The 12,130-nt window shown below is 35.1% G+C and overlaps 1 protein-coding gene across 2 annotated transcripts in view; it reads left to right on the forward strand.

The window, feature by feature from the left end:
- The window catches only part of LOC150109972 (E3 ubiquitin-protein ligase RNF34), a 246,749-nt gene that overhangs the window by 18,113 nt on the left and 216,506 nt on the right, over positions 1–12,130 (forward strand). The window contains exon 1 of one of the 2 annotated variants that reach the window (XM_090416134.1): positions 2,436–2,542. The exons of the other annotated variant lie outside the window; for it this stretch is intronic. Within the exon in view, the coding sequence (XP_090272260.1) occupies positions 2,493–2,542 (50 nt within the window). The 5' untranslated portion in view covers positions 2,436–2,492. Of the gene's footprint in view, positions 1–2,435; positions 2,543–12,130 lie in introns of those variants that run through there. 2 annotated transcript variants of the gene reach the window in all.

The raw sequence follows: 12,130 nt of genomic DNA on the forward strand, positions 1-12,130 counted from the left end.
TCCAATTATCGGGAATTCGTCCCTCTGTCCAGGCCTTCTGAACGATGCAATGTAGCCACTGTAAGACTTTTATACCTCCATACTTGAGCATTTCTGGTCGAATATCATGTACTCCAGCTGCCTTTGCACATTACAGGCTTTTAATGGCTTTTTCTACTCTAGTTTTTCATGGAATTCATATTTAATTTCCTCTTCTGCAGCTTCTGTTTGTGTGTACATTAACAAAAGTTGTCTTAAAACGGCCATTTTACTTCTACTCTTAGATTGCTTATTCTTCCATTAAAAGTTCCAAATTCAGTCACTGACAAAGCACTTACCTCAAAAGGTGTCATAGCTTATTACTAAAAGACTGGATTAGAGCTAGTTGTTGAAAGTTTTTTCACTTGGTTATAGTATAAGTTATATTGGTTATACTATAAGTTAAAGATGCCACGAAATTATATTCTTGGTTTCATCCTTTCCAAGTTTAAGCAAACAAAGTTTGAGCATGAAGTAACTTCACAACTGGGCTACTTATATATAGGCTAATGACTTCACATCAATTGCCTTAGTATCTCATAATGCAAGGCACATACCCTTACAGACATGTATAATGCTATCCATTATGGAAAGGTATTGTTTGCTTAAACTTGGATATAGGATGAAAACCAAGAATATAACTTCTTGGCATCTTTAATTTATAGTATAATAAAAAGCTTTCAACAACTAGCTTTAATCTAGAGTATTTTAGTAATAAGGTGTTACGCTATTTGACTACTTGTATATGGGAAATATGACTTTTGTATTCAGATTAAGGGGATATTAAATCCCACATTGTTTCAAAACCGAATATGAAACTCAAAGATTGGAATCAGAGTTTCATGCTGAATATAGTAAACTATAAAAGTATCAGCGGTTACTAGCGTGAGCTAATGCAAGTAGTCCTAGTACGTAGTACAATCTCAGGCAACTCGTTGCAAAGGTGGGGAAAGTTCTGATCGCTAATCTTGGTATTTTCCATAATGTAAAAACACATTTCCTTGGAAATGTATGCTATTATTACATTATGGTGGGAGGTCACTACTCAGACCGGTTTCAGCCATTTTTGAGGCTTCATCAGTGAGTAGCTAGACCAAATAGATACCAAAGAGTATAGCGAAAAGAACTTATATACTCTGCTATACAAGTTGTCAAACAAGTGCAACTATTAAGTTACTTAAATATAAAAAGCCAATAAAAATGAAGCCTATTGGCTCTTTATATTTAAGTAACTTAATGGTTGCACCTGTTTGACAACTCGTATAGCAGAGTATATAAGTTCTTTTCGCTATACTCTTTGGTATCTATTTGGTCTAGCTACTCACTGATGAAGCCTCAAAAAAGGCTGAAACTGGTCTGAGTAGTGACCTCCCACCATAATGTAATAACAGCATACATTTCCTAGGAAATGTGTTTTTACATTATGGAAAATACCAAGATTATCGATCAGAACTTTCCCCACCTTTGCAACGAGTTGCCTGAGATTGTACTACGTACTAGGACTACTTGCATTAGCTCACGCTAGTAACCGCTGATACTTTTATAGTTTACTATATTCAGCATGAAACTCTCTGATTCCAATCTTTGTTTAAAACTGAATAAGAAACTCAATGTGGGATTTAATATCCCCTTAATTTGAATAATATTTATATTGCCGAAATGAAGCCTATTGGCTCTTTATATTTAAATGACTTTTGTATTACTTCAACTTTCATATCTCTTCAGGATCTAGCTCTCACTGATGATGTTTATTAATGCCTGTTGTTGAGTTTACTTACCTCCTGGGGAGTAGAGAGAGAAATTCTATTTGGTGGGGTTTTTGCACTGGTTGGAACCTCTGCTGAGTTAATGTTCTGGAGTGATTCAGCTCAGGAGTAATGAGTTTAGTAGTGATCCTTTAGGGTCACTCAGTGAGATTTAGAGTGTAGATCACTCGGAGATTTTGGAGAGTTATCCCTGCACTTAAACATACCTCAGTAAAGGTCGAAACTGGTCTTGGTAGTGGTCATTCCCGTAATGCATAGCATTATACCTCTCTGTAAAGATATGTACCTTGCATGACAGGATACTAGGGCAATTGATATGAAGTCCAGCCTGATTGGCCGAGTGGTTAGCATATTCGCTTTCCAGCCAAAAGGCTGTGGGTTTGAATTTCACCATGGGCATGGATGTTTGTGATTGTCAGTGAAAATACTAGTGGTGGTGATGGGCGGTAGGTATTGGTGTAGATCATTGGTCGCCAAAGTGGTCGATATAACATTGTTGGGGTCGATAAAAAAAAAATATAAGACATTATTGTACGGGTAATATTTAATTCGGTTAACTTGGATTACCTCCATCCTGAATGACAATGCAATTAAGAGTGAATCGTGGGAACAGTGACATGAATAGGACCTGTAAGATGGAGAAAAGTCACGAAAATAGTTATGGAGGCCAATCAAGTCGTCTAGAATGACATATTTACCAATAAATGGATGTCGCAGTTCCCGCCAGGCCGGTGCAGTGGGAGCGAGATTGAATACGTGTAAGTATAAGTAAATAAGAACCGTACACGTCTTGATCCCAGTCTCATTTTTGCGCATTGAGATACAAGTGAGCGCTAATGTTCTAAAATTCATCAACATACATATTATAATCCAATCGTTATCCATTCACGAACTAAACTTCTCTATGTTGAAGAGTTCAGCAGGGCTGGTAGTAATACCAGTGATATTAATACCAGTAGTTTATTAATATCACTAGTAATACCAGTGATATTACTAGTGATAGTAAAAGTAATATAATAATATATACTATATTATACATACAATAAACACTGTAATAACTATAAAATAAACAATCTAAAAACTTACATAAACGTCTTTTTTGCTTGTCTATTATAATTATGTAATAGTAAAATAGAGGGGGTCGATGAAAAGTCGAGAAACTCTTGAAGGGGTCGACGGTCAAAGAAGTTTGGCGAAACCTGGTGTAGATGATGAGGTAACCCTCGTATAATGCGGACGTTAGGTTCCGCAGAAATGCTGCGTTATATAAATCGCGTTATGCGAGTCTCACATCACATAGAAAAAGTAGGGTTATATTCCGAAATCGTTTTTTTTTTTAATTATATAAACAACAATGACATATCCAACAAAAAATATATTTTTATTTAATTCAGGTAATTCATGTAAGTTAAGAAAACATATAAACTGTGAAACAAATACATAGTATAAAAATGACATTGTACTTAAACTTCATTGCACGCAATGCATAAATGTTTTAGGCAAAAAATAAAATAGTGCATATTTTAATCTTTCATAGCACAAGGATTTGAGGATTGGTTAATAAACACTGGTTTTGTCATTATTATTATTATTTGTAATCACCTGAGGCATTACTACAAAACAGTAGAGTAATTCTATCTTTGGAAACTTTGAATCCAGCAGCTGATCTTTCATTTTTCGAAATATAGGTGCGTTTTTGCACTCTTTTCCAATATAACCTGGATTCATCCACATTGAACACCTGGCCTGCACTATAAATGTTTATAAACTTTGAGAGTTTTTTGTATAATAAGATTTCCATCCATAGGAATTTTCTTTTGAGGTGCTATCTTCTATCGAAATCATTAGAGATTTCTCCATTTTTCAATTAGAATATCGTGTACACGAGCAACACGCTTCACACTTATCATTGACCCAGCGATAAACACTTTCTCGGATTTTATGTTCATTTTGTCTGCACTATAAATGTTTATAAACTTTGAGAGTTTTTTGTTTAATAAGATTTCCATCCATAGGAATTTTCTTTTGAGGTGCAATCTTCTATCGAAATCATTAGAGATTTCTCCATTTTTCAATTAGAATATCGTGTGCACGAGCAACGCGCTTCACACTTATCATCGACCCAGCAATAAACACTTTCTCGGATTTTATGTTTATTTTGTTTGATTGTTCGAATTGTTGATTCATTTAAATTCAAAGTCCCTGCTTAAAAAAAACTCCTGCTTTTTCTCCATTTTTCAGCCGATCCAAGATTTTGAATATTTTTCTTTAATGAGAAATTAATTTTGTTTTCAATGTTGGTTTTTCCCTTTCGTTGCAGTTTGTGGCCATTACTATAAAAATAATTTTTTTACACAAAAAAGCAAGCATTACATATTGTATGTAACTCACCAGAAAATAAAGTGCTCGGCTTGAGATGAACACACTTATGATTTTTAATGCACTTTCCTGATAGAAACGAGGAAAATTTTCAACAATAAACATTTTATACGGTAAACAATTGAGGTAACATGCGTGCTAAAGGGTATTTCTCCTAATATAACTTCGCTACTTATAATTACATGCGGGATACAGGCAGACACAAATTTAACAAAGATAAAATTTGATTTTTAAGTTCACGCAGTGAAAAACATGAAAAAATAAAGGGTTACTACAATTTGTAGATCGTGTTTTTATCAGAACTGTGTTGTATAAGTACTACATTCAACAAGGGTTACTACAATTTCAGACCTTGTTATATCGAAACCGCGTTGTATAAGTACCGCGTTATACGAGGGTTACCTGTAATAATAATAAAGACATTAGCCTCTATATACAAGCCCAGTTATGAAGTTACTTCATGTGCATACTTTGCTTACAATTGGATAAAGGATGAAACAAAGAATATAATTTCTTGATATCTTTAACTTATAGTTTAACCAAGTGAAAAAACTTTCAATTCCTGGTGCCTTGTTGTCTTTGAGATGCCTTAATACTATCTTCTACTTCAGCTAGTGAAGGTTTAAATATTTCTCTGGGTCACAGTTATGGTAGAAGTCTCAACAGGTTCATCTCAGTTTAGGAGTTTGTTAAAGTACTCTCTCCACCTCTTTATTTCATCTTTAGTGGCTAGTGTTTGTCCACTGCTATTGTTGAACATTGCTGTTTTCATGCAGGGTGGGGGGGGTAAAAGTTCTGATAAACACCTAGAACAAAAATGATATTAAAGCAACTGATATAACTGCAAGAAAAAACATACGAGGATATAAGAATACAAGAACCTATTTTTGGTTTCTAATTTCATGGAAAATTTTTCTGTGGTTATTTACTGTAAAGTATTTATGGATTTCTTCAATCTTTGCACACGAGATTTTATTTTCTGTTATCTGATTATTTTATTAGCTTCGTTGCTTGCTCTCTTTATATTTCTGAGCAGCATGAATATCAGATGAAGATAATTGGATTATCTTCGTTAAACCATTTTTTGCGCTGTATTTTACTTTGGAGTACTTTTGTAAAAACCTTACTTGGAATACTGAGGGGGCTAATGCCTTAGTGATTATTGCATTCTGCTTTATCTCCTTTTTTGTATATAGGAGTTATGACTGATTTGGTCCAATCAATAGGCACTGCTTCGTTTTTGTAGATCCTTTCAAATAATGTTTTTAATGGTTCCAAAAGTTGTTCCTTTGCTGCTTTTAAGAATTCTGCATATATTTGATCAGTGCCAGGTGCTTTCCTAGTTTTGAGTTTTTCTATGCTGTGTGCTATTATTTCTTTGGTAAAGATATTTGTTTCCTCTTCCATTTCAGTGGAATAGTAATATCCTGGGAGCTGTTTTTATTATATAAATCTTTGAAGTATTCTTCCCATTTGGCCATTCTTTTTGTTTTTCTTTCAATTAAATGTCCCTCTTTGTTTTTGTTCATTGTAATTTTTGTTGTCCGTGTCTTACTAATTTGGTCTCTTTGTTTATATAATCCATGAAGGTTATTTTCTTTTGATAGCTTTTCTACCATTTTGCATTTTTCTTCTAATCAGTTATTCTTGTCTCTTTTAACTAGTTTTCTAATTTCTCTGGTTAATCTATTATATTCAATTCTGTTTTAGTTTTATGCTTTTCCTTTGATCACTTAGCCTTTTTACTTCCTCTTTCTGTGTAACCTATTGTTTTTTCTGCCAAATTTAATATTATTTCCTTTAATTTGCACCAGTGTTCTTCGATGTTTATATTCTGTTTTGGTAGTTCCTTCATGTTTTTATCTAGTTCTAGTTGATATTTTCTTAGAATATTGTTGTCTTGTAGTTTTTTTACATTGTCTCCTTTTGACTCTAAAAGTGCTTCCAGATTTTAACTTTATTCTTAGGTTTGCTAATACTAGCTTATGGTTGATCCACATTCTGCAGAGAATGATCTGCAGTTTAGGATACTTGATTTCCATCTTTGGTTTACAATAATATAGCTATCATATTCTTGGTTTGTCTGTCTGGTGATATCCATGTCCATTTTCTTTGAGGTTTTGGATATTTAAAGAGTGTTGTTTATTGTTAGTCTATTATTTAGCAGAAGTTTAGCAATCTTTCACCACGTTCATTGCTTTCTCCATACCTGAACTTTCCGATTACTCTTTGCCAGGTATCCCAGTCTTTGCCTACTTTTGCGTTTAAGTCCACCATTATAATTAGGAGATCTTGACTTGATGTCTGCTGTATTGCTTTTGCAAATCCATATAGAACTCCTCATTGTCTTCTTCTGATGATGTTGAAGTTGGTGAGTATACTTGAATAATAGTTAGTGATCCGATTGATGTTTTAAATCTTGCTTTAATTATCCTAGGTGAGATAGGATTGCAGGACAATAGAGAGTTTTGAGCCTTTGGTTTTAATATAAGTGCTACTCCTTCTTGGTGTTTGTTGTCCTCCCTGCCTGAAGTTAAGATTTTGTACTGTCCATGGTGGAATTCTCCTTTTCTAGTCCATCTGGTTTCACAGAGTCCAATCACTTCCCATCGGTAGTTGTCTAATTCATGCAGTAGTATTTCCAATGCTCCTTCCTGGTGAAGAGTTCTTGCATTCCATGTTCCTATGCTTGTTATGTTTTTCCTGTCTATTAGGTGATGTTTTGTTCCAATAGCATATTTTTCGCCTTCACTATCTTGGTTCCCTAATAGTGGATGCGACCCTTGTTTGACCGGGGGACGGTCGAGCCGGCATGTATCTTTAGGTTGGTTAGAGTTCATTCGGTTTCAATGGTTAAGTTTTCGTCAAGTGTCAACCACCACTCCTTGACCTGAATTCAGCTGCATTTTTTAATAGATAGTGGAAACTACAGTTTGAGATGAAAGAGTCACCCACCCTCGCCCTCAAGTTGCTCTAATAGCACTGGGGGAGGGGAGTAAGAAGTAAGAGAGAGTAGAGGGAAAGAAGAGTAGAAGACCAGTCTCCAGATAAGATATACCAAGTGTATATTGTATGAAGTAAGATCAGGTGTAGCTTGGGTATCTCGGGTTTGCCATGCCTGTGAGCACCTGAGAGTTAACTGGCACTCGGAGAAGAACAAGCCAGTGTTTCAGACCAGGGTGAAGCACAATTGATCAACTATTAAGACAGCTAATAGAAAAGACACTAGAGTACAACCAAAGTTGTTACATAAATTTCATAGACTTTCGTCAGGCATTTGATTCAATCCATAGAAGAGAACTATGGAAGAATTTGGAATTCCCAACAAAACCATAAGAATAATAAAGAATCTGTATGAGAAATCTGAAAATGCAGTACTAATGGAGGACACCTTAACCAGCTGGTTCCACACAAAGAGCGGAGTATGACAGGGATGCAATCTGTGACCAGACCTGTTCAGTCTTACACTGGAAGAAGCAACCTATAAGGCCTTAAATAATGAAGACTCCGGAATCAAAATATATGGGAAACATTTAACAAATTTAAAATTTGCAGACGACATTGCATTACTTGCAAGCACATAAGAAAATCTACAGCGAATTTCTGATAAAATAAAGGAGTGTATAAAATCTGGATTAAACATAAATACAGACAAAACAAAAATTATGCAAATAGGAACAAGAAGCACCAATCTGAAAATTGAAATTGATAGTAAGAATCTAGAGTAGGTAGAAAACTTCACCTACCTTGGAGGAGTTATTGAGTACAATGGTGAAATTATAAAAGATATAAACAGATGAATCAGTCAAGCATCCCAAACTTTTGGACGACTTAATAAAATATGGAAGTCAAGAGACATCAAACAAGTAACAAAAGTAGATGTCTCTTGACTTCCAGAGAGAGAGAGACATCAAACAAGTAACAAAAGTATGAATCTATGAAACAATGGTCCTCCCTATACTCCTCTATGGAAGTGAATGCTGGAATCTCAAAATAGGCTGAAGAGAAAAAAATTATTAGTTACTGAAATGGGTTGGCTAGGAAGATTACTTGGAGTATCTCTGTTGGATCGACTAAGAAACGAAGACATACGGAAACGACTAAAACAAGAAATAACAATAATAGACAAAATCCAAGAAAGAAGACTGTGATGGTTTAGCCATGCGACCAGAATGGGAACAGAAAGACTACCATTAAAGCCCTGAATACAACAATGGAAGGTAAAAGATCCAAAGGATGGCCCAGAATTAGATGGATAAACAAAATAAAAGAGGACCTAAAAACCAAATCACAACAAGCGACACCAAACTGGACAGAATTGTTCGGACTCTCTCGGGACAGACAGAAGTGGAAAGAGTTCAGTCGACCTCATCATCATCCACATAAATGATGGAAGAGAGAAGAAGAAGAAGATTTTACTTTGAATTCCAGTGGAGCTTTCTGTTGCTACTTTTATCCTATCCTATCCTTGATATGATTTCAGATATTTTCATTCTCTTTTGGCTTCATATTTTTCAATTTAATTCACATTTCATATTTTCTTTTCTCTTCTATTTTATCTAGTTTGTTTAATATGGCATCTCAGTGATTCTCATATGCTGAAAAATATTTACTGTTTATTTTAACCTTAAGAATAGTACCAGTTAGAAAATGGTCACTGTCACAGTCAACTCTTCTGAAACTCCAGATATTCTGAATGCAATTCTTACATATTTTACTAATTATGATATAGTCTACTTCATTAAATGTATGTCCATCTGGAGATATCCATGTTTGTTTGTGTATATTCTTCTTCATAAACATAGTGCTGCTTATTTTTAAATTTCTGGATGTGACCAAATTAATTTTTAATCTTTCTCCATTAATATTTGACTCTTCATGTAGGCTTTGGTTTCCAATAATTTTTTTAATATTATTGGAAATATTATTACTTCTTCGATAGCACAAACACATTTCAGCTATAACTTCAGCAGCTGCAAAAAAAAACACCTTTTCCATTCAGGGCACTACATTTCAGCTGTACAGCTGCTAACTCTGTATAAATCCCAAATCTACTTACCATGGAAGCCAGATCACACATCTGAGAAGTAATCAACCAGTTCACACATCAGTTTTTGCACTATCCTTGCAGAATTGGGATTGCCATACATTCTTTCTGTGGAATCCTTTCTGTTCTGAGACTTACGTTGTGTAAACTGGTGTCCATGGAATGGCCAGTTTATCTGGATAAAAAACACGTGAAGATGCCAAGTGAAAAGCTTTTTTAAACTGCTAATTATATGGAGTAAAATGGAACATTACAAAGAGTAATACATAACCTATATTTATTATTATTTTACAGGCATCTCCATTGAGTCTGTCATGCCTGTCCTTGAACCCATTAACAAAACACTGACAACTGACTTTGGCAACCCATTCCAAAAAATCTAATCCCTAACACACTACTAACCACACCTTTATCCAACTTCCAGGGATGTCCTCTTGTTTCACACCCCCTATAAGCAATGCTTGTATGTGAGGTATCTTCATGACTAGAGACTGTTGATTTCACATTGATTGCCTTAGTGTCCCATTATGCAAAGCACACTTCCTTTCAGAAGTGCATATTACTGTGTAATATGGGAAGGGTCACTACTCAGACCAGTTTTAACCTTTATTGAGGTCTCATCAGTAGGAGCCTGACTCAGAAAGATACCCAGTTCAATTAATGTAGGCCTCATATTGTCCATATACTAGTAACAAAAAAGTGTCATCACCTTAGTAAAATATTCTGGATAAGAGACAGTTGTAGAAAGTTTTTTTACATGGTTACAAAGTAAATTATACTTGCCAAGAAATTATATTTTATTTAGTCCTTTACTCAGTATACTCAATCCTATACTTGTATGTAGAGGCTGTAATTTAGCATTTAGAATTGATGGAAGTATGGGAAGATGATTTGATGTAAACAATGATTTTATACAAGGTGCACACTATTTCCACTCTTAACTATTATCAGAAGGATACACACACACACACACACCATCTCTACTCTTATTCATATGGATTATGAAAGAAAGTGGAATTAAACCTGATATCAAATTCTGGCAATAGCAAAAGTAACTTTCTACCTTATGCAAATGATGCTATACTTTGATTACTAATTGCTAACCTGGTTGGCTGAGTGGTTAGCTTACCTGCTTTCTAACACACTGCAGGTTCAAATTCTGCCATGGGTATGGATATTTGCAATTATCTTTAAGTGGAAGATGAATTTCCTCACTCGGTGTGAGACCACTACATTGCTTATTGGAGGCCTGAAATGTCTTGAAAATATTCCATGTTTGGTCTGTAGAGCAAGGTTGCTGGACTATGTAAAAATGAATTAAAAATACAAAAAAAAAAAATTATATAAAATTGATAAAATAATAAAAAAAAATCCTTAGCCCATCCATGGTACAAAATAGGTTTGTACTATAGCAGTGGCAGCTGGTGAAAATTTTAAGTGGGGGTGTTGCATATATAAAATTAAAAAAAATACTTTTTTTCTTAATCAGTAACCAATTTATTAATAAATAAATTTACATATTAAAAAATTGCTTCAGAGCCTGTGTAGCTCAGTGGATGTGGCTCTTGCACACCATGGCACTTGACCTCACAAAGGAAGACTTCTTGGTTTCGAATCTAGTCGGCGACTAGAAGAAATTTTTCTAAGCCTTTTTTCGACCGGTTTCTGAGTTAGTCGATCTCTAGCACTGGCAAGCGGGTTTTTTTTCTCCTGTAAACTTGGGTTTTTCATCCCGTAAACTCAAGAAAATCGACCATAGGACCACATTATTTCTGACATTAAATACGAGACACGAGATGGTGGCACTTGTTGAGCCGTCTCTCTTCACTGCATGCCGCTTAATTAATGATAACCTTGGGTCAGCTATCTCTGATTGGATACCAGTGGAGATTGAACTGCCCACTCAGTCTCCAAAAGTTAGATAGGGCTAAAATGGCCTTGCCTACTCCCTATATACAGGAATAAAAAAAGGCTTTAGCTGATTTTTTTTTTGAAAAATTGCTTTATTAAAAATATTTCACCCTCACCATGAACACACACCAATAATAAAAGTTTCGTATCTCACATAAATAACGTGCGCATGCATACAGTTTCTGTAGTAATACTACATTGCTCTTTTGAGCAGTGTCGAATTCACTTGTTATGTGCAATGACAAGTGCATACAAATATTGGTGAGTCTAGCTACAATTGGCTGAATGCAATAATTCTGACACCGTGTTAGATCGCAGTGCATTTGTTTTGTGTAACTATAATCGAAAAAATATAATTTTCATATTTTCAACAGTGACACTCGTCATAATTCAGTCTTGCATGTATAATAAATAAATAATTACGTTATTTTAACAGAATGAAATAAGTTTTACAAAAAATAGTTCACTATCACCACGAAACATGCATCGATAATAAAATTTTCGTATCTCACAGATATAACGGTTCAAACATACAATTTGGGGTGCTTAAGGGTCAAAGCTGTATAACTGAGAGGAGACCTCCACATAGCCTTTAAAGGAATGCGGAGAACCGACCAGGGCTTCTGACCTAATGTCCAATCCTCAACTTCTTGTGGTGCTCCCTGTTGGGTATCTACTTTGATACTGAACGAATGAGGATGGGCTGGCAATTTGGGATTAAGCCGACCAAATTGTATTCTTATTGGTTAAACCAAAATAAAAAATGATAGTACAACATGACAAAATTTCATGCCGGCTGGGGCATCGCCCGGTTAAACAAGGCCCCGGTTGTTTTCGCCAGGGAACCAGGGCGAACAGCGAAAAGTCTGCTACTGGAACAAATCTGAAAACAAACCCCAACTCAACATCACCAGAATTAAAGATTGGTACTATCAACGTAAGAAGCCTGAATGGCAAAGAAATGGAGCTAGCTGAGGAATTAGATAAGTACCAGATCGACATAATAGGG

Source organism: Typopeltis vanoorti, chromosome 1 (genome assembly GCF_054136105.1).
Source record: "Typopeltis vanoorti isolate ZY-2024b chromosome 1, IOZ_Tvanoo_1.0, whole genome shotgun sequence".
Taxonomy (NCBI): domain Eukaryota; kingdom Metazoa; phylum Arthropoda; class Arachnida; order Uropygi; family Thelyphonidae; genus Typopeltis; species Typopeltis vanoorti.